Source organism: Varanus komodoensis, unplaced genomic scaffold (genome assembly GCF_004798865.1).
Source record: "Varanus komodoensis strain SLA01 unplaced genomic scaffold, ASM479886v1 scaffold6_2, whole genome shotgun sequence".
Lineage (NCBI taxonomy): Eukaryota > Metazoa > Chordata > Lepidosauria > Squamata > Varanidae > Varanus > Varanus komodoensis.
In genome coordinates this window covers 144,790-168,624 of record NW_025336346.1, presented here as the reverse complement: position 1 = coordinate 168,624, position 23,835 = coordinate 144,790, and the positions used below count along the sequence as shown (strand labels likewise).

The following is a 23,835-nucleotide window of genomic DNA, read 5'->3' as shown; positions in this document are numbered from 1 at the left end:
GCCTGCCAGCCCCGCCCGTTTCGGGTTCCCGGCATGCACTGTACGAGCTTTTATTTATTTACTTCTGCGCTCCCGGGGTGCACTGCGGCTATTACGCTCTTGCCCCGCACATCCATCCCCAGCTTTTTCTGTAGGGGGCAGTGCGGAGGCTCCTGTCATCCGCTGCGTTTCACGCCTCGAAGAACAAGAACACAAGAGCGACAGTGCTGGACAAGGCCAAAGGCCTGCCTTGGCCAGCGGCCTGTTCCCACGGTGGCCAACCAAATACTTACGGAAAGCCCGACAGGCAGGGTCACGAACTCCTGCTCAGGGTTCCGGACAACTGGCGTTGAGGCAGCTCCCGGCGGTAATATATGGCTAAGCCGTCACAACTTAGCCTTAGGCTCCATGAAGTGCCTGCCCATAGTGCAAGAGTCTCCTCAGAAGGCCCATTTCGGGCAGATAGGAATACTTTTCTCATCTGTGGGCAAAGTTCGGTTGAATTCACCTTTTCTTGGTTGAGCTATTTTCCATTTCGTTTAATGAGCATTCACTTAAGTTATTTCACTGAATGAAAGTTAAGCTCTGCTTTCACAGGTAGCTTTGTTAACAAGGCTGCAGAACAGGCTACAACTATAAATATAACTGAGGAACTTTCTGCTATTTCAAATTGCAAATTGCAACTCAATATACAATTACCGCACTATAAAAGCTATTCTTGTTAAAGAGCTCCCTCACTCCATTTTTGACAAGGCATTTGAGCAAAGTTGAACCCCCTGCCCTGATCCCCTCACTGCCAGAATGGAAACAATAGTATTGGCTGATTTTCCAAGAGCACATAGATATCTTAGAGAGGGGAGAAAGGCGGCATTTTGTCTAGTGGCTGAAAATGGCCATCTAGCTAAAAGGCACAAAACAACGCATGGTAGTGATGGGGACAGCTGCTGCTGCACCTTGCTCTGACCACTGTCCATGTTTGGAGACTTGCACCTATCTACTATGGAGGCCATTGGACTGCAGCATCAAGACAGTAGTTACAGACTATACAATTCCCTTGCGGTCATTGACATAACATTTAGATTTTCAGACAACCTAAGTAAGAACATACTTCTATCTAAGGCATGCCTTAAGAGCATTACCTAGATTCAGCTTGCCCCTACCCAAGGCTTACCAGGTTTCACATCAAGTGTACCAACTACACAGATAGGCAAACAGTTAAGAGAAAACTTGACAACATGTTACTCTATAGTAATAGCCAAATACACCAACATAATGAAACAAGACTCATGTGACCATAAAGGAAATATTTATTAAAATATATTCAAGAAACTGTCAAACTTCTAACAAAAGCAAGGAGAGAGTTGAAGGGAGAAACATCTGTACAGGAAACATTGTTGGAAATGCTTTTACATGCTTTATTGTTTAAGTTTCACAGTTTAGTTATTGTCTACAAAAATATATTTCTGAAACTCTGAGTCCTCTATAAAAAAGCTGGTCAGCAACAGCAAACCTGACAAGCAGAATATACCTTAGGACAGAGTGAGCTCCTCCTGCAGATAAGCTTGGCATGACCCAGGGCACTCCTGCCTCAACGTTAGGAAAAGACGTTCTTTGGGATTAAGCTCCACTTTAATTCTAAAGGAAGGCAATTTAAACATGAGTTTTTAGTTCTCTCATTTTGTTCTTCCCCCAGCATGCATAAAACTTGGAGCAAGGAGTTGCTCATCTTTACATGTGAGAAAGGGGTCACTGAACCAGTGTTTGGTGTCAGGCAAGAAACTCTGCTTTTAGCATTTATACCCAAGATCTATCCTGTTCTTGTGGCAACTGCTAGTTCTAACCAACAATATACCATGATGTGCCACTGGAGCACTTTCATCAACACCTGGCCAATCTTGCATTCTGAAACAGAAGCTTGATCAACTACAGAGTCTCAAACCTGATCTGGACCCTCAAGTAATGCCACTCTGGTAATTTCAAAGTTATTTTAATTCCCAAATGTAGGTCTAAGTAATACTGGTTATTTTTGAGGAATTAAGGCTTAAACCATGTTCCACCAGCATTCAGAGACAGATGCAACCCTACCATTGTTAAGAATGTATTTCTATTATGCCAACCAGCATGATTTCTAAATTAAACAAGAGGCTCAGTGCTAGCCAGCTGGGATCTTCCCAAATTCTCTCCTTATGGAGGTTTTACCTGATAAATCTTTAGAGGTATTCATGTGTAAAAAATATCTTGCTTACTAATATACGGCTGTCACCTTTAATTAAATGTATCTTGCACTACTCCCTGAAATAGGCAAGATGAACAGAATCCGTGCAATCTCACAGCTGGGAACTTTGATCAGAAATATTATAAACAAGATAGGAATTGCCAGCAGCAAGTTGAGGGGGGAAACTGCTGATTTACTCCATTTATAATAAAATATGACACTGGGGCAATTGGTTTCCTGGTTCTCTACAATAGGAATGCTCAGCCCATGGGATGCCAGAACTTGTGGCAGTAATAAAACCACAGTAATATTTTCTGGGTTGCAACAGGCCTGTGAAATACATCAGTATCTCCTAGTAGGGTAAGAACCATGGTTAGTAGAGAAGCTTACTTCCTCATACCCAGGGTGTGTATTCAGCACCATGCAAGTATAGGCTCTGTATTCAAACATGATATCCTGAGAATCTCAGCTTTCATTTTAAAAAAATAATATACTGGCTTTTTTGGTTGTATTCAACAGCTTCTAATGTATGATCAATATCTAATCAAGTTCAAGAAACTAAAAGGTCATGTGCTGCGGCCTCAGGGACCTCCAGAGTTCTCTGCTTATGGTGACTATTTCCTAACCCTGATCTCCATGCCCTTGTCACCATACATTTCTTTCCCATGTTAGCCACAGCAAAACATTTCAAATACGGAAGTTTATTGGAAGGAGAAATGTTTATTTTTATGTGGCACCTAAGAAAGTTTAACATTTTAATGGTGTAAGTTGTCATGGACAACATTCCACTTTATTAAATTCATGAATCCTAAGTGGACATGCATATACACACAGAAATCAATGTAGGATGACCTTTCATGCTCCTTATGTTCACAAAAGCATATGCTAGTAGATTTGTTAGTCTTTAAGTTGCCACAAGAGTCTGTTGCTTTTACTGCAGCAAATTAACATGGCTATCCCTCTGAAAACTATTCATTATGTATCAGGATTTGGGGTTTAGTGGGATGGGGAGTTAGTGGAGAATACACACAGCCCTGAATTACCCTCTGGAGTAGCACCTGGTATTATGGCTGAAGTGCATTAAAATGTGCTAGCATTAGTAGATTAGAGATTTTTCCCCCAGAAGGGGATTCAGAAGGGTAATACAGGCAGCCCACTTACAGTGGCTAGTTTACCCACTAGGGAGTACAACTTTTCAATTGCTAGTGCAGACAAAGCAATGCAGGCCCTTGGCTAGGGTTAACAGATCAGAAACAGGCAATGGGATCAATAGGTTGTATCTCCTTTCACAAACACATTCCTTTTGCCCTCTTTACTCTGGTTCAGTGTGTTCTGGCCAATGTTAACAAAGACCTGGGGGCACCCTAAACTGAGATAGGAAGATATAGGAAATTCAAAGAAAAAGAAAAGGGATGAGACTGAGGGAATGTGCTGTCTCACAGCCTACTCCCAATCCTGTAACCCTAGTAAAGAGGCAGCATTATGTTATGCCTGCAATAGCACAAATGATACCTACTTCCAGTTTTTGCGTTGGTTAGAGCATATTAGTACACAGATTATACAAAAAAGCTGAAGCTGTTGCTTTTGCTCCAAATTAAAGCTCTTCGGAGCTGAAGGCTTTACTCAAAGGCTCCCCACACTGTCACACATTTAGCACTGACATCTGTTAGTATGCATCCCCCCATGCATATAGTGCTAAAAACCCTGAGCAACCCAAGAGGTATGTGAATTTTAAACATGTAGTCATAATCATCCAAGAGATTCCAAGAGATTATAAAGCTATTGTGCCTCCCCCACTATCAGAGCCTACACTACAAGCACTTCCAACTCACATTCTAACAGAGCACATACTATCAGGGAACCATATACCATCTCAAGGAAAGAACCAAATCTGAACAATACAAAAATTAGATTTCCATCTTTCTCAGCTCCTCCCTCATTTTAAAGGGACTACTACATACCTTTCTGTTAGCACTTGGCATTGGGAAAACCCCTGCCGCAACACATGCAAGACAGTCTGGACAACAATAGGAAGCTTGGGAACAGCCTAACCTATTACAATTTTCAGTTGTCAGGCAAGATCTAAAGTTGGGGTTTCTACTCTATGCAATTTCCACCTTGCCTAGAAGGCATTTTTGTTTGGAAAAGGGAAAGATGGATTCTAATCAGGACAAAGAATTCTCATTCTTTCTTCCCAACATTCCGTTCTCTGCTGCTTAGATAGGTTAGTTAAAAGCCATAACTTCTCCATGGTCAAAAAGTACTGTGAAGTCCAAGCAAAATGACAAGGCTACCTTCTAACAATAATAAATATTTTGTTACATGATGGAGTATGTGCTCTTTGCACAATGTGCCAGGGAATAAGCAATAAACACCCACCCACCCATAAAAGACAATTTACAACCCTAGATCTGTCTCTAAAAGGGTTTAAATGCCTCCTTTAAAACATATCCAAGTTAGAAACTTTCAATATATGACTTAGTTTTTCAGAAACAATCTGCGTAGCTATCTGCAGGCTCTGAGAATGGATTTTGTTGGTTTTTGTTTCTTGCAGAACAAGGACTCAATTCAGAGAAAAGAGTTGAAGTAAAGAATGATTCAGCACACACCTGGGACATTTCACACTAGACAAAATCTGAGGGAACAATCCTAGCTTGGCCTTTGATGTGTGTTAAAAGACAGGTCAAAGAGACTTAGGTCCTAAATTAAATTCTAGGATTTCAGCATAATCATCTTCTTGTAGCAGTTGCACTACTAGTGTGCAAAGAACAGGCATTTACAATAACCTGAAGCCTTGCATTCTGAAATTCTCCTATCTCCCTATGTGGAGCTGAGTCCTCATTCCCTGAGCTGGGACCAAATCTCAGTTGAACCTTTCTTCCTGCAACTTCACAAGCATCTCTGCTGTCAAAACAATTCAACTGTTTCTATGCACATGTTTTGAACACAAAACAGATTCCAGGCGGAATTTCAAATTCACTCTGACTTGTGTAATTATTTACCCTCAGTCCCCTGGGAGCAAATCACCCACCAATCACATCAGATAATGGCATGCAGGCAGGATCAAAGTAGTAAGCGCCCACAACTGAGGAAGGGCACCCCATCTTCCTACCAAGCAATTCACATGCACAGCCTCCCGTGCTCCCCATTACAATGTTGTCAATTGTACCTGAGACTTAGTTGATCTTTAACCTAAGAAACCACCTTAAAAATCCACACCAGCCTTGGAATCACTGGAGTTTTCAGTGTTCAGCCAGGTACTGTTCTCCTGCATATCACACAGGTGCATGAGGACTTGCATGTTAAAGCTAAACATTACCAAGAGGATGAAAAAAAATCACTGCTTCATTACCCCAGACAAGGAAAGAAATTCACCAAGAGATTTAAACTAAATCTGTTATAAAATACCTGTTTAAAGGCAAGAGATAGAATTTGCCAACAATGAAATGCATTCTCCTGTCCTGTGTGAACAGGAAACAGTCCATGGGGGTCGTAATTATGTCCTAAAACAGGAGATATCCCCTGCTTTCTTGTGAGGGATGAAAAGGACAACAAAGATGCTACTGGTCAGTGGAGATTTCTCTGTCTGGCTCCAGTTTGCTTGACTCTCCTGGAGAAGGGGTATGTGGTGCAGAATGAGACACAGAAGGAATGCCGTGAGCTACAATCCCCTCTACTGGTGGCTCTGGTAGCCCAGAGGTTGCTACTCCCACAACTCCAGGAGGAAACCTGTCACAAAAAAAGAGAATACAGGTTGTTCAGAAATGGAGATAAGTGTTTAACTGTTTTGTTTCAAACACTGAGGGCCCAAAGGGGCTAACAAAAAAGAAAAATGTACACCTTTACTGCATGCTTGTGCCTGAGGAGGATTACACTGTAAATATGGTGTGCTGGCAAACTGGCAGATACTTTGCCACTAGCTGAAAGTAAAGTAGCTTTTTGTCTATTTATATGAGAAGGCAGGATTGAAATTGGTACCATATGATTGGGGAATAACTTGAGCATTCCAAAGATGCCATTGGTTCAAAGTTTGAAAAGAGGTGGGGTGACAGAATGGTTGTCCGTACAAAGCTGACTGGCTGAAGCATTCTGAGTGGAACAAATACAAGGAGCTGTCTGGCATGCGGATTTGCCTGAGGAAAAGTTGTCAAGATGCATCAATATGAGAGGCTGAGAAGCTGGTATAAGACATCAGCTAGGAAGTGATCCTGGCAACATGTGAGGCAGAAACTGGAGAAGGTCTGGAAGTGAGAAGACTCCTGGAACAGACTTCAGAAGAAATTACAGACGCTTGGGTGACAGCTGGTGGTGTTGATCTAAGGGCTAAGCAGCTGCAAGACCATAGTGAAGGCTTCAGAAGCCTAGCAAACAGCTTTGAAGGTTCCAAAAGGAACTAAAACCTGACCAGAGAGGACTCCTTTCACATCCCCACTGCTGCAAGCCTGACAAAGATTTATTATTAGATAATGATTGGATGATGATGATGTTATTTATATTTCACCTTTTTCTTATGAACTCAAAGCAACTTACATCATTTTTCTCTTGCCACTCTCAATATTATCCCCACAACAACCCTGTGAGGTAGCTTGGGCTGAGAGTTTGTGACCGGGCCAGTCACCCAGTTGGCTTCATGGTCAAGTGGGGAATAGAACCCAGGATGCCTGAGTCCCAATTCTGCACTCTTAACCACTACACCATAACACATTTAATGTGCTATTGTTCTATTTCATTAATATGGATATTAAAATAGTAACAGTTATTACAAAACTGATTTGAGTAAATCAAGTGCAACATTTTAAACATAGACAGGGAACTAATAACCTTAGATTATTTGTTGGTTTGATAGCTTTAAATATTGACAAAACACCTTTCCCATAGAATTTTTGAAGCTGGCTAGATTTTTATAATCCCGGCAGCTAGAGTTATCACTAGTGATCTCCTTTCTGCTTTGTTTGGTACCAGACAGGGATGCCCACTTTTTCTATTTATATTTAATATGGATTATTAAATTTAATGATATTATTATAAACTATTAATTTAAAAATCATTATACCAAACACTTTTTATTATTTTTCTCAAAATTCCTGCGATCTGTTCCAGCTTTAATGCAGATGATCAATCTTTTTGGTGATTTGTTTTGCTGTTCAGCTAACTGGTCAAGGTCTGAACTGATGATGATTGGAAATACTGTATTTCACAGTGTATTAAGTAACTGGCCATTTTGATGGTGCTCAAATTCTATTTTCAAAAATATATCCCAAACGATCAAGCTATACGTGAATAAATTGCTTAATGAGATCTCATGCAATATAGATAAATGGGCATCTTTAAAGTTGAGTTTGTGGGATACAGTAAATGCATTTAAGATGAATATTGTATCTCAGATTTTTTTATGGTATCCATGGGATTGCTCTACCTATCCTTTGCAAAAACACAATGCTTTGTTTCATAAATTTTAGGGAGGGGTCCTTCCTGCCACAAATATCCTTTGAAAAAATACAAGTTTCAGTTGAAGAAGATGGGTTCAGTTTTCTGGATCTTACTTATTATCATTGCGTCTGTTTTCTTAACCTGCATTAAATTTTGGTGTGGTACCTTTCCCCAAGTAGATGGCATTAGATTCTCAGTACATGGATAGGGTTGCTCACACAGTAATGGCTGTTACAGACATGTGGTGTATAACATCAATTATTTAAGACCGTTGGCATGGTCTATAAATGCAATAAATAAATAATTTTTGCCCATTTTCTCATTTTATGTGGAAATCCAGATTTATAAATTGGTACATAAATGTTTACATAAAATTTGTTTTATGCCAGCAAATTTGGAAAACTCAACAGTGGCCACAGGGTTGGAAAAGGTCAGTTTACATTTCAATCCCAAAGAAGGGTGATGCCAAAGAATGTTCTGGTCACCCAACCTAAAAAAGGATATCCTTGAGTCCTACAGAGAAGGGCAATGAAAAGTATCAGGGGACTGGAGCAGATCCCCTATAAGAAGTCACTACAACAACTTCCCATAACATTTGAGCCCAAGGTCATCCTATGAATCTAATTGGTGGGAGGTTTAGGACAGATAAAAAGAAGTACTTCTGCATACAACGTAAACTTAAAGTATGGAATTTGCTGCAGTGGGAAGCGGTGATGGCCACCAAACTGGATGGCTTCAAAAGGGGATTCGGCAGATAAATGAGAGAGAATGTTATCAGTGGCTTGTTGGTTATGTGATATCTCCTTTAGCAGAGGTGGCATTCCTGCATTCACTAGTTGCTGAGGAGCTTGGGTAGGCCATGGTCTTGTACCCATCCTTGAGGGAACCCATGGGCAGCTGGTTGGCCACGGTATATACCAAGTGCTGGGCTAGATGGACCTTTGGTCTGATTCAGTAAGGCTTGATACACACACATACTTCACATGCATGGACTAAAAGTGATATATTCAAATATATGTAGTTATTTTTATGGTGTTTAAAGAAAGAATTTAGAAAAAAGAATTATGGGGAAAATGCACATGTTTCACCTGTAAGCTGTAGCTCCATTAAGTTCTGGATGTACAGCTGCGGGATCAATACTGGACCACTGAGCTGCTAAAAGCAAGTACTCCTTATTAACACAGTTCCTCAAATTATCAGGTATGTGACCTATGGCAAAATAAAGAAATACAGAGATAGATGATACCAGTGCCAACACTTACATCCCTAAAAGGCACAAGGAAGGGCCCGAATTGCCTCTCTACTTTTAAGACAGGCCTGAAGGATGCAAGAAAAATCCAAACAGCAGAAATTCATATTGACACTAAATTGTTCAGTACAAACAATTATTGCTCATTTCCTCACCGACATGAGGTTCATGAAGGAATTCCTTCAATTGCATTCTCTAGGTGCACGAGAGAGGGCGGAGGGAAAGAGGGGCGGAGGGAGGGAGAGAGGGAGGATACATGCATGTGAGGAGTGCCCTTCCTACTTTTTACTTTGGATCTACACACCATTGGCATGTTGTCCCAAACAAATTAGCCACTGGGAATGTAGGTCTGACTGAGAAAGGGTCCCTAATCTTAGTCTACTCTAAATGGGCTAAACATTGAAGAAGTAATCCAGTGGCTTCAATTACAGGGAGAACTCCATTACCACTGCCCTTCATGCCAAAACAATTAAAATGAATTCCTGACATACAGACCCATCCCTTTTTTCCAAGTAGGGCCACCTTGGAAGCAACTAACAATTGCTTTTTCAATTACCTGTGATGGCTCTTCGGATCTCCTTAGCTGCATCCTCTCTGGACTCAATGGAAGCCTGTTCACTATACCAGGCTGTGTGAGGAGTACAGATCACATTGGGAGCATCTTTCAGGGGCCCATTTGCAAAACTGTAGAGAAACACATTTTTTAAAGTATTATTATGAACTCCAGCAGCCCCAAGACCAAGAGAGAGTCCTACTGAAACATGCTACTAGATGGGGCGTAAGATACTGAAATAATTACCTGAAAGGCTCTGACTCATGCACATCCAGTGCTGCTCCTCTAATCCTTCCCTCCTTTAGGGCTTGAGCTAGGGCTTTCTCTTCCACCAGACCTCCGCGAGCTGTATTCACTAGGAAGCAGCCTTGACGCATCTGTAGCGAAACGTAGCAGGGACTACTGAGCTTTAGTAATTTGCTTGAGTCTAAATAGCACTCTGGAAATGACTGTTTGGAAACTTAATGTGCTGCACAGTTTAATGGTGATTATGCCAGTCAAGGAAGAACAAAGCAGTACTCTTCTAAGCTCTCTCTCCAGGGTCTTAGGGACTAGAAACATAATCCTATCTCCTGGCTTCAAGCACCAGATATGTCCTTGCCTTGTGACACTCTCAATTTGGGAAAAAGTACAACAATGCCAATGACAGAGAAAGTCAAGGGAAGGCAAGGATAAAAATGCTATAATCCAGAATGGAGGGCCAACAGAAAAGGACAGCTAGAACACAGGAGCATTGAGAGGAGATAAAATCTGGGAAGAGACCTGCTATAACAAATCCCAGTACCCATTTTCTCAAGTTTTAGGTTGAGCTCAGTTATAGATGATCTCCAAAAACAGGACAATGGCCAGGGCTGATACCATTCAGGCTCTGAACAATCTCATGTATAATCTGTCATTCAACAAGCAATCAATATAAATCCATATAGGGCAGTTTACACACAACCCACCCTTTAAAAACTTTATCTTACACTGTCAAGCAAGGCTTAGAGTAAAGTCAGAACATCTGAATCACAAACAAGCAGAAGAAAAGTTTGTAGATAAATAATCTGTCATACTTTTGACCTCCATGTGGTCTGGACACTGAGCACAAGGCAGAGAAATGTCACTTAAACTCAACATTAATATCTGAAGCATTTTCTTTCAAAGACTGCATCAGCTAAAGCAACAACATTGATTCTATAGGGCTGGGGTGGGCAATTTATGGATCTCCAGATGTTTTGGCCTACAACTCCCATCAGACTAAGTTAACATAGTCTGGAACATCTGGAAAAACACAAGTTGCCAACTCAGTTGTAAACACCCGCTGAAAGTGTAGAGGGTAGGAGCTCATTGCTCTTCCCTCAGAATCCTCTAAGACAGCAAGAGTGAGCAACGTGTGGCTCTTTGGATGATTTGGTCTACAATATTAATCATCCCTTGGCACCAAAGCCAATATAAGTGATCATCAGAATTATAGGCCAAAACTTCTGGAGAACTGCAAGTTGCCTGCTCCGCTAAGGCAGTTAGGATCTTACTTACATGGTGGTCTGCCAGATGTCTTAGAGAGAGGACTGCGGAGAGGGCTCTCCTAAAATTGAGACAGTGCCATGCTTTCTCCCTGAGTGATTAGGACTAGGGTAGGAAGCAGCTCTTTCTCCTTATGAATCTGGGAGGAGAGATCAAGCTGTACCACAATACTATTCATGCAAAAGGTGCAGCTTCCTGCAGCTTTTCTTCAGCAAGCAGGGAGAGAAGTGCAAGCACCAGATCCACACCATCTGTGCTTTCCTGAAACTCTCACAGACGCAACTTGTACTCTCAGCACAATGCAAAGCTGCACCTGTTTAATGGTGAAGTCATTGATGAGGTGATGGTTATGCTCGTTTAGACTGCAGTGCAACGTGATGCAGTCACTGTGCATCAGGAGATCTTGCAAGGTGGTCATCCGCTGCAATCCCAGAGAACGCTCCACTCCATCAGGCAGATATGGATCATAGAAAATCACATTGAAGCCAAAGGGTTTTGCACGCAGGGCAACTGCTTGCCCAACACGACCTTAAAGAAAGAAAATGTGCTCATCTTAATATATCACTTTCTTAACAGGAAGCTAATTACTGCAGGAGACTTCATAGAATAGAAGAGCTGGAAGGGGCCATGAAGGCCATCAAGTCCAAGCCCCTGCTGTTGCAGGACACCATGTTACACCATCCCACTCAGATGGCTGTCCAGTTTCTTTTTGAATGTCTCTAGTGTGGGAGAGCCCGCCATCTCTCTGGGCAGCTGGTTCCACTGTTGTATTGCTCTGACAATGAGGAAGCTTTTCCTGATGTCCAGCCTGAATCAGGGTTGTCACAACTTGAATTGATTATTCCATGTCCTACATTCTGCCATTAGCAAGAAGAGATTTTGACCTTCCCATTTGTCACAGCCTTTGAGGTACTTATAGAGGGATATCATGGCCCCACCTTCAGTCTTCTCTTCTCAAGGCTGAACATGCCCAGTTTGAAGTATCCAAGAAGCACAGCCTATATAAACCTCGTACCCTTTCTTTTAGGAATAGGAAGATGGGACCGTCTATCTGAAGCCCCCAAGGCAGCATACAAAACTGTCTCTGGGAACTCACAAGCTGCTTGCTTGAGCTCATTCTTTTGGAAGGGGGCTGATCATGGAGTACCTGCAAATGTGTTGTGGGAGGAGTCTGCATGAAGAAAATCCCTTGTATGTTCAGCTAAAGGATTTCAGCAGGTTAGAGCTTCAGCCTGAGACTCAAAGAACCATGACCAATTAAACTTCCCAATTTACAAAAAAGCCCACTGGGCTGCCTCAATCTAGAGCAGCTATTTAAAACAGACCCGGCCTTGTCAATAACAATCAGTAAGCCAAAGCCAAACCAGTATCAGAGAAACTGTCAGGAGCTTTGATCCCGATCTTGTCCTAAGCTTTTTTTTAAGTCTAAAATCCTCTGATATGGTGAAGATTTGATGTAACATGAGCACTTAGGAAAGCCTGGGTGCTGTGATAGCCTCTTGTGCTGTGATAGCCTCTCCAGTCATGGTTTCCAGGGAAAGAACAAGCCCCAGCTTGTGACTTCAGATGAAATGATTTGCCTCAGACAATGACAGGAAGGAGGAAATAACCATACGTCAAGTGGAGAGAGAGACTGCAAAGCCCTTTGACTGCCTGCCCACATAGTGCTGAGCAGTTAAGCATGAATTAACATGGCAGCTCTAGAAACAGCCTTTTCTTACCAAGACCAATGATGCCCAGAGTCTCACCACGGATACGCACAGCACCTCCAGCCACCTCTCTGATCTGCTCCATACTGGAGGCTCTGTTTCCTTCCCTCATGGCCTGGTGCAGCCAAGTAACCCGACGATAAAGGTTGAGGATGTGGCAGAGGGTAGAATCTGCTGTCTCTTCCACAGAAGAAGAAGGGATGTTGCACACTGCTATTCCTAGGGAGAAAGGGGAAAGAGGATAGTAATTTTTTTAATTAAAAAAAAAAAATTCTTTGCTTCAGAGCAAAAAATGCAAGCCAACATTGAGCTGGCCCCTACACATTATCTGGCATTTTTATACCGGCTCAACCCAGAATAGGAAACCCTATTCTGTTGATAGCCACATTTCCTTGAAGGTAATCCATTGTTGCTGTTATCATTGTATTTATATTCCACCTTTTTTCCTGCAAGTAGCACAAGGCTGTTTTCATATTATTCTATATTATTCTCACAACAGCCATTAAGTAGCTTAGGGTACGAGTCGGTGACTGGGCCAAAGTCATCCAGGATACTTCATAGCTGAATGGTGACTGAACCTAGAACTCCAATGTCCCAGTCCAACACTCTAACCGTTATGCCAACTTCTGAGGGCCACATGCCAATGGGGGTCCAAGTCCAAAGTTGATGAGGCCAGCTGTTTACTTTTTCCTTTTGCCATCTCTTTTATGTTTTCATTTGGACAACCCTGTATCTTTCTCCCCATGCCCCATCAACCTGCCTGGAGAAGAGGCATATTGGTCTTACCCGATTTCTGAACTGATCGCTTGTAGAGGGCTTTTAAAGGTATATTGCACAGATCTGGGTGATTAGTCTACGCAAATATTGGCAAAGGCTGAGCTAGTTGTCTTCTCAGTCCTGCTACTAAAGCATGAAATAACCCAGGAGGACCTTCTACATGCAAAGCCTGTGCTCTACCAGAGTGGAACAATATGCGTTTTGTAATTAACTATTCAATTCTTCAGCCAGGGTGCAAAGTTAGTGCACAATAAAAATCAAAAAGAACTGAGCTAATTCATTATACAAGTGTGCTCACTAGGGTTGCAGAATCTAATCACTCACAGACAGTTGGACAATCGGATCAAATGCTTACTACTTTTGAATTGTATATAAATATGTATTCTATGCTTATGTTTACTTAATTATGTGTACTTTGCTTGGTTACTATGTACACTTAGTTAGTCCTACCTACTTGAGCCAAAACATGCTTGTGTGAAAATACGTCTTAATGAAATCAGTAAGAATTACTTCAAAATAAGAACACTTAGGTCCAGAGAATCATACCGTCATTTTGTAAGCCAACACAACAATAAATAATAATGGTCTGTAAAAACTATTTATAGAGGACAAAGGTGTTTTGTTTATTATTACTTGTGGTAACTGAATGAGTTATAAGCCCTTTGTCCCATCTGGTCTTGGACAAATGACTATTTCTCAGCTTCAATTATTTATTTCTATAATAAAAACAGGTTTTATGAGAATATCAACTTTGTTAAAAAGTGATGTTTTGCAAATTTGCCTCTCTTAATAATATATGCATTCCACATGCTTTCCACTTGTTTTTAACTAAGCTCCAGCAAACTGAACACAAAAAGCAGAGGGTGTGCATGTGCACAGGGGGTTTACTCTATGTATACACTGTTTTTTTAAAAAATGTACTGGGATCACTATACCTAATTCTGCAGCTGACTTGATATCCACATTGTCATAGCCACTGCCAATTCGCACAATGACCCGGAGAGCTTTGAACTTCTCCAGGTCCTGGCGTGACAAAGTAATGGTGTGATACATCAGAGCCCCAACAGCTTCATTTAGCACCTGTTGGAACAGAAAACAACAATATAATGTTTACATTAGAACTAGTCAGATCAGGATTCTGCAAAGCTCCTTGCTTGCTCGCTTGCCAGCAGCAAAAACATATCACTCTTCTGATAAGCAACCCTGTCCCATGCCGTGTACCCGACATAAAGATCCCTCCCTTGAGTTCTCTGTGAACTGCAGAGAACTCAGAAGTGGAGGGGAGGAATGATTTCTTCTTCCCTCTATCAAGGCTTTTGAAGAAAAGTGCTTTTTTGCAAAGAACACCTCACTATTTCTACAAAAGCAATGAAATCATTCTTTCCTCCAAGTTCTCTCTTGCATTATTCAGGGTGACCCAAAAAGACAAAAGACATCTCTATCCCTTCCTCCCAGGCTGTTACAGTAAGGACAAATGCTGCAGTTTAGCATGTGTCTTCTGCAAAAGACCAGTGCATCCAAGAAAAGACCACCCCTTCCTTGAAATTTCCTGTAGTTCAAACCAGGTTACATAGGATTTGGAGGAGGGTTGGAAGCAACTATAAATCATGGCTTGTTATTAAAGCAAAAATAAAATTGGCAAATAAGATCCCCAGTTCTAAACTGGAAAAGAGAGATCCCCATTTGTTTGTGCGTTTACCTTCTCATGAATTTCCTGAGTTGACTGTGCATCACAGAAAGCCACTGTGGCCACATCCTTCAAGATAGGCATCTCTACAGTGCAATCCCTGCCATCAAGGAGGGCAACCAGTGGACGGGCTGGCATTGGACCATTGCCAATAGGCGGCCTTATACCTACACAAGGAGAAAAATCTTAAATAAGTGGCAAATATGAGCAACAAAACATGTTTGTCTCAGTCCTAAGCCACTACCACTAAGATCAGATAATGAGAACATTGTAAAAGTCAGGAGAAATGCAGGAAAGGGTCATAGCTCAGTGACAAAACACATGTGCTACATAAAAGTCTCAGATGCAATTCTTTGTAGGTCCAGGTAGATCTGGGAAAAACTTTTTAAATTTGTTAATAAAGTAATACAGTATAGTAACACATTATACACTATGCAATCAAGTACTTTGGGGCCCTATTGCCCTCAGAAAAATCTAATTGCCAACATCTTATGAGTTTGTCTTTTAACTCAAAATGCCTTTCTTTCCTGTTCTGCATATTTTTAGTGGGCTTAGATATGTACTGTTCTCTATATGAAAGATATGTGTGCCTGGCACCAACACTTTATTCCTTTCAGCACCAGGCCAAAACCTTTTTATTTTCCCAACATTTATGTATTTATTTACTTACAGCATTTCTATCCTGTCCTTAACAGCATCTCAGAACAGCTTACAACAAAACTGAACAACCAATAAACAGACAGAAAAGGTACAACCAACTTAATACAATAAAATAAAGTAGAATGCAATAAAATAAAGTAGAATGTGACTAAGCATGACAATAAAAGCAGTTAAAAATTAAATATTAAAATGTTGGGCAAATAAAAAGGTTTTTACCTGGCGCCAAAAAGAATATAGTGTTGGCGCCAGGTGAACCTTTCTGGGGAGCACGTTCCACAGATGGGGTACCACTGCAAAAAAGGCCCTCCTCCAGGTGTTGCTTTCCTAACCTTGTTCAAGGAGGGTTCCTGGAGGAGAGCCTCTGTCTCTAATCTTAAGGGGTGGCGGGGAGGGCATATAGGAAAGAAGACTTTAAGTTTTAATTGTTTTATCTGGGTTTTATCTGAGGATTGATGATGCTGTGCTTCTTATTGTAGTACTGTCCTGAGACTTTAGTGATAGGATGGTATACAAAAAGCTTTTAATGAATGAATGAATGAATGAATGAATGAATGAATATGTATTGCCCACCCGATGACTCAACAGTCTCCCTCTGTGAGCTGACAGAGGTTGTCTCAGCTGCAATGTTGAGATCCCCCAGGTTGGTGGTCATGGGGGATCTCAACATCCATGCTAAGGGTATAACTTTGTGGGGCAACTCAGGCTTTCATGGACTCCATGGCAACCATGTGGCTATCCCAAAATCTTTTTGGCTCAATGCATGTAGCAGGATGCATTCTAGATTTATTTTTTCAGCAGGGCAAGGGTATAGTGATCTGAAGAGAAAGCTTGAATCAATCCCCTTATCATGGTCAAATCACTGCCTGTTAAGATTTAGAGTGTGACTTTTCCCCTCTGCAGGGGTGGGGAACTCATTAAAATGGTCTGCCCCCAGAAGTAGATGGCTCTGGATAATTTCCAGAGGACTCTGGGGAATTTTTCAGCTGAGATGGCAGGTGGTCTTGTCAAATTCTTGGTTGAGCTCTGGAATACAGAGATGACCCGGGTGGATAAGACAATCATTCCTGAACATCCTCTCTGTAGTAGAGTTCATATGGCTCAGTGGTACACCCTATTGCTGAGAGATATGAAACAATTTAGGAGACAGCTTGAGTGCAAATGGAAGAAAACTCCTAGTGAATACAATCAAGCCATTGTCTGTGGTTTCAGTACAATATATGTGGAGGCAGTGAAAGCAGCAAAGAAACAATATCTGATTGCCTCCATTCAATATTATTTGTTGCCCAGCAGAGCTATCCAGGTTCTTATTACATGCTTGGTGTAAAAGAACAGTGTGGGGCTGTCTGAAATCCACGTTAATATATTCACTAGGCACTTGCAGGTCAAAATTTCTGGTATTCACCAGGACTTGGACTCTAACGCTACAGCAGTGTTACAACATAACAGTCTGATCTAGTCATGACGGATGAGGTCCAGTTAGTACAGCTCTAGCTGCTTGGACAGGTTTGTTCAGCCTCATCTGTACTGGATCCTTGCTCCTCCTGGCTAATAAAAGCAGTAGGGAGGGAACTGCTGGCTGGGCCAGGGAGATTATTAATGCTCCTCTATGAAAAGGAGAGGTCCCAGGCCACCGGAGATAAGCGGTGGTGAGACCACTCCTAAAGAAATCCTCCCTGGACCCAGAAGAACACAATAATTTTAGACTGGTGGCAAATATTCCCTACCTGGGCATGGTTCCTGAGTGGGCAGCCAACCAGAGCCAGACACTCTTAGATAAGACTGATTATCTGGATCATTTCAGTTGGGGTTTAGGCCAGGGTATGGCACAGAAACAGTTTTGGTCACCCTGTATGATGACCTACGCCAGGAGACAAGGAGAGTGTGATGCTGTTGGTTCTCCTGGACCTCTCAGCAACTTTTGATACCATCAACCATGGTATCCTTCTGGGCTGAGAATAAGGGACTGTCTGAGCTGGGAATGAGGGGCACATTGCAGTGGTTTCACTCCTAGTTGGACAGTAGGCTCCAGAAGATGGTACTTGGGAGGAAAAGCTCTGTGCCTTGGATTCTCCTGTGCGGGATTCCTTGGGGATCCTTCTTGTTCCCCATGCTGTTTAACATCTACAGTGGTACCTTGGCTCACAAACTTAATCCATTCCAGGACTCTGGTTGTGACCCAAATTGGTTGTGAGCCAAGTTAAATTTCCCCATAAGGTTCAATGCAAATAAGGTTAATCTGTTCTGAAACCATTTTTTAAATCAGAAAAATGTGAAGCAAAGTGACAACAAAGATCACAGCCATCTCCCCACCCCACCCCGAGCACAAGTGCAGCCATCTCCCCGCCCCACCCCCAGCACGAACACGATCACACCCGTCATCCCTGCAGGCGCCCATCATCCCAGAGCACTGGGGGGTGGGGGGAGAGACAGGGGTGATTGCAGGTGCACTGGGGGAGGAAGAGATGGGCACAATCGCGGCCATCTCCCCACTTGGGGGTGGGGTGGGGAGATGGCCGCGATCGTGCTGGTTGAGTGGGGGGGGGAATGGCAGAGATTGCACCCATCTTTCCTGCAGGAACGCGCCTCTGATCACGCACGCCTTCCCTGCACAAAAGCAACTGCGATCGCGGGCATCTCTCCTCTCAGAGTGGAGTGCAGAGATGGCTGCGATCATGGTCACCACCCAGTGTGGAGTTCACGACCCATGTCAAAATTTTTATGAAATTTTTGTTCGTGACCCAATTTGTTCGTGAACCAGGGTGTTCATGCGCCGAGGTACCACTGTACATGAAACTGCTAAATGAGGTCATCCAGAGTTTTGGAGCATGTTGTCACCATTATGCTGATGATACACAGCTCTATCTCTCCTTTTCATCTTCAGCAGGTGAGGCTGTGGATGGGCTGAAGCAGTGCCTGACTGCGACAATGGACTGGATAAAGGCTATGAAACGGAAACTCAATCCAGACAAATTGAATTGTTATGAGTGCTGCTTCTTCTGATCAGATGGAAGGAGTTCAACCTCTCCTAGGCGGGGTTGCACTCCCCCTGAAGGAACCAGCTCATAGTCTAGGGGTGCTCCTTGAGCCATCTTTGTCACTTGAGGCCTAGGTGGCTTCAGTGGCTCAGAGCCAGCTTCCTCCAGCTTCAGTTGCTGGCTCAGCTATAACCCTACCTGGACAAAGATAGGCTGCTAAGAGTGATCTATGTTTTGGTAATCTCTAGATTACTGCAATGTACTCTGTGTGGGGCTGCCTTTGAAGACTATTTGGAAGCTGCAGCTTGTACAAATTGTGGCAGCCAGATTAATAACAGGGATCAGATGTTCTGATCATATAACATCAATTCTGACCACTTGCACTGGCTGCCTATATCCTTCTGCGCTCAATTGAAGGTGGTAATTTAAACTATAAAGCCCTAAACAGCTTGGGTCATGATGGAACACCTCTCCTAAATGTCTTCACGTTCTGGGGCCTATCTCTGACTGCCGCCTCCAAGGGAGGCTTGGTTGGTGGGAACAAGCAGATGGGCGTTTTCAGAGGTAGTCCCACAGTTATGGAATGAGCTCCCCACTGTGGTCCACCTGGCCCCAACCTTACTATATTTTCAGTGCCAGGTAAAGACCATCCTCTACTGCAGGGCATTGAAGCAGCATTTGGAGCCAACTCTGAAAATTTTCCTTATTTATAAGTTATTATTTTATATATATTTTAACCTGTTTAATATGTGGTTTTATATTTTGTATTATGTCTTAATGATGTTTTAATTTTTATAATGTATCTTTTATGGCTTTTTAATATATTTTGTGAACAGCTCAGAGAGCTTTGGCTGTTGTTCCATACAGAAAATAAATAAATGAATAATATTTATTACATTTTTACAATATGTCAAAGAAATTATCTGAGTTTGCATGGTCTTTCCATATTTGTTTCATCAATTTCCCAGAGTGCAATGCTCTGCAGATATATCTCTTGTGATTTTCCAGCATTCTGCAGTTTTCAGTCATGCTCCTACCATCATAACATCAAGTGGTTCTTTGTGTAGTTGATGTTTATTTTCATTGCCAACTTTATAGAAAAGAGTCACTTTGGGATTCAATTATACTAAGCAGTCCAGTTAGTTTACAAATTTTTTCAAACACAGTGTAAACACCCTGTCTGTAACCTTCAAGAGTTGCTATAGATCAGTGTAGTAAGGTAGTATGCCAGTGGTCTGATTTTGTACAAAGCTTTTAAAATTACGTTTTTCATATACACAATTCCGTGAACTGCTTGTCTATACTTGCAGAGAAACTTTGTCTAAATTAATGATTTGTGCAAACTACATAAATGGTTCTGAGGTCTGGCAGTTCTTTCTTAAGATCTTTCATAAAGCATCATATATTAGAAACCAACAACCTATTCACACAAGCATGCTGTTCAAGAGTTATGTGTGGGAAAATAACATTAGAATGAGCACTCTGTTGACTAAATTGTCCTTAGATAAATGAAGCCGGTCTAAAAGCAATTTGGGAGAAAGAGAGAAAAGAGGGAAAAAAGTAATCTGCAGTAGAGCCATTAATTCCCTAATCCCTAGGGGGCAGGATAGTCATGACAACCCATGAAAATGTCTTCTTTATCAGCATCTCATCACTTGTTGGGCCTACACTGGTAAGCAAAGATAACAGGAAATGGTCTACTTCCAGAGAAAAAGAACCTGAAAAATGGTTGCTACAGCAAAGGAAAATGTAAGTACACATTACCTTCTCCTGACTCAAAAAGTAATGATGAAACATCATGATACTAATATGGAAAAGGAGAGATGGGTACAGCAAACATCCCAATATCATTGTGAAAATACACAGTGCAAGGATTCTTAAACCTTGCTATTATAAGCCTCCCTAAATCAAGAAAAAAACCCAAACGATCAATAAATGCTGCACGTCTAAGTTCAGTTACAGATGAGCAAGAGCAAAAAAAATTACTGGCCTTGGAACCAACCAAAATGTGTTGCTTTAAGACTCGCTTCACTCAACTTGTCTGCAGTATGAAGCCAGGGGAAAATCTGCTCATCTCCATAGCTCTAAGCTTAGAGCTGTCAGGGTGGTGTTGCAGGGAGAAAACAGGTACCCATCTCCAAACTGGAGAAAGATGAGAAGCAAGCCCATGTGCCTGTACCTGCGACCTAGCTAGAGATGGGAAATGTGAAAGTGCTTTGGCCTGTTTTGTCTCTGTACCAGACAGGTACTTTGATCTTTGAGCACCCGCCAGCACAAAGACAAGTCCACCTGCTTCTTCCATCTTGGCTCTGGCTTGGAGCTGGAGAGAATAGGTAGAGGCATGTCAGCTCACTACATGGGTGGAAGAAGCCTTGGGCTTATTTCTTCACCAAAGCCTGGCTTTCCTCTGCAGGGCAAAGAAGGCAAGATTATCAACCCCTGCATGAAAGTGAATCCCATTGAACTCAACATACTTATTGCCAAACAAGTATATGCAGGATCATGCTACAATTTGTATAATAGCAATTAACACCAAAGCCAATTAACCATCTCTCAGCATAGGTGCAACTAAATGAAAGGATAATGTTTTTTGAATGAAAATGCCAGAGAGACAAAAAGCTTCTGCAAAACTGCCCCTCTTTAGATACACCAGTCAATATAGTGGGTGGGAGTGAATTCTTAGATCAGTTATAACACACTAGAAAGGAGAAAAAAGGGGCACATGCACCTCCATCAGCAATTTCCTATGTTTCCATCAGATGGCAATTAGGTCTGGGATTATTTGTGCAGTTGTGCATTAGGCCACATGGCAGCATACTCATGGTACCTCCCTAAAAGCCCACATCACACATTTGAGCATCCTGATAAGAAACATGCCACTGTCAGGCAGTTAAAGGAATTTGTCACATTAGGAAACTAGTCTGTGAGAATTAAGAATACCTAATGCCAAAGAATAGCTGACTTAACTGCATAGCCTTTTCCTTTCCAATACTTTCCACTTGCAGCTAACCACATATTGGCTCTTCAACACTTAATGATTCTTCTCTTTTCCACTGTTACTTAAAAAATGTCTGGCAAACAGCCACTTAGCCCACGGAAAGGAGCAGTGTCTTTCAGATGACTAATGTGCCAGATCTACCAGTCAAATCCCACTGTGTCACTTCAGGCAGTCAAGATGATAATTTGTAGAAGAGACCTAAAAAATTTGTGAAAGGGGGTTGCCCCAGGGGTCTCATCAACATTGGCAATGTTTTCCTACTGAGAAAAACATATAGACCAAAGCTGAGAAGAAAGGCTGCCTCTTCAAACTAACCTTCAACTACACAGGCCTCTTGGAGTCTTAAGAAGGCCCTGCAGGTGCCAATCTGTACTTTTTGAAAAGACTGCTTTGTTTCCTACACAATTCATGAAGACCCAGGAAGCACCTGCCAGAGCCATTAATAACGTTCTCTGAAAGGATCCAAGGCCACAGTTCTGAAAGTATAAAATAAGACTTTCACAGCACAAGACAACTACAAAGGTCCCTAGTGTGCTCACTAACCACCCCCCAACAGTTTTTGTACACATTCTGACTCTGCCAAGATGTCAACTTCTCCTGTCCACCTTGCAATATTTAACAGAGAGTGATACACACACCCCTTTCAATTTATTTTATCTCTAGATCCACATATGATGGAGCCTTGGGGAAGAGTTATTATTAGAATCAGTCTATACAAACTGAACACATTTGGAGGCCTTAATAAAGACATTTGGTCTTAGCTCCTCTCCCCCAACCGGAACAGGGTATGACAATACTGTCGGACATTAACGGGTTGTTAAGAGAATGATCAAGATAGCGCACGCAAAGTCCTCTGGGCACTTACGCCGCTCGACACGACTAGAAGCAAGGGGCAGCTCTTAGGCTTTAGAAGGGAGCGCGGGACTGGTACCGTAGCAGGCCAGGCGGTAGTTTTTGGACGGCTGGCGGCAAGTTCCAGGATGCCGGCGTTCAAGGGAAGGCGCAGCTCCGGCCTTTCTTGTAACAGAGGGGCGGGGGCGACACCTTTCACCCGCAGCCGTCTGTCAAGGCAGAGCCGCGTGGAGGGAAACTCTCCGCACGAGGTCCGGATCCTAGCGCAGCCTTCCATGAAAGAGACCTCGCCTCCGCTCAGCGATCCCTCCCTACCCCCCAGGGCGTTACCTTCGCAAATGCGGTCCAACCTCTGGCGCTTCACTTTGTGCCTGTCCATGAGACACACCGAGGGGCCTGCGAAGCTCTGAGCGGGGCGGAGGGAAAGAAGAGGCGGCGGCGGCGGGGGAAAAGGAGGGCGCGACGAAGGCACAACTCCGGTCGGCAAACGGAACAGGCGGGCTCGCCCCCGCCCAAGGACTCGCGGCAGCGGCCGAGCAAGGCTCGGAGCAGCACGGCGGCGGCCTAGTCCCTCGGCAGGAAGGACGGGGCGGCAGGTGGGGCTGCAGGAAGGAGGCTTGGCCGGCTTGGCTGATGCACTACAAAACCCGTCCTCCCGCTGTCTCTTCCCAGTCGCGGCCCTCCCCGCCGCCACCGGCCTCCAAAAGGAAGCGGAAAGGCTGGTCTGAGTCCGCGAGGACGAGGTTCCCGTCAAAGCCGGAGCGCAACGGGACGCTCAACCATAGAGCCACTATAGAGCGCCCCCGGCCTGCACCCGCCGACCGCTCGCCATGCTGTACGCTCAGAGCTTCTCCAGCAGCACTGGCGGTTTCCTGATGCGCTTAAAGAATGAGGCATATATAGGTCTATATTCTTAAAGCATTTAAAAGCAATCAAGACGCAAGTGGAAGCTACCGCTTGCTGCAGTGCGCAGTGCTTTCTAATAATTACCTCTCCACCCGCCACCCCCTCGCAGTGCGACAATGGCTTTTTTCCTGTTCTGCACTCACGACAGCACAAAGTCCAATAGAGCAACAGGAGAAAAATCGAACAGGAGCCGCTTACCTGTTTCTGGTTTAAATGCACACAGCTAGTTTAGTCTCCCTTTTAAACAGCTCATTACATTTTTCTATTCTTCTGCTAACAGGTTATATATACTGTTCAGAGACATTAACAGGAAGATTCCAAGGCATATAGCAGCCATGT

At 42.9% G+C, this 23,835-nt stretch overlaps 1 protein-coding gene across 3 annotated transcripts; it reads right to left on the bottom strand.

The window, feature by feature from the left end:
- Positions 1-1,268: 1,268 nt before the first annotated feature.
- Positions 1,269-23,297, bottom strand: LOC123034148 (C-terminal-binding protein 2). Of its 3 annotated transcripts, none has more exons than XM_044451302.1 (9): positions 22,921-23,297; positions 15,118-15,272; positions 14,354-14,498; positions 12,654-12,860; positions 11,246-11,460; positions 9,673-9,803; positions 9,430-9,557; positions 8,713-8,833; positions 1,269-5,923 (listed from the first exon to the last, which is right to left on the bottom strand). In XM_044451302.1, the coding sequence occupies exons 1-9, from the start codon at positions 22,967-22,969 to the stop codon at positions 5,755-5,757; spliced, it is 1,320 nt and encodes a 439-aa protein (XP_044307237.1). In that variant the 5' UTR covers positions 22,970-23,297; the 3' UTR covers positions 1,269-5,754. The 3 variants fall into 3 exon arrangements, with proteins under 3 accessions (XP_044307237.1, XP_044307235.1, XP_044307236.1); XM_044451300.1 differs by lacking the exon at positions 22,921-23,297 and adding an exon at positions 22,670-22,814; XM_044451301.1 differs by lacking the exon at positions 22,921-23,297 and adding an exon at positions 22,604-22,632.
- Between the last annotated feature and the right edge of the window lie 538 nt (positions 23,298-23,835).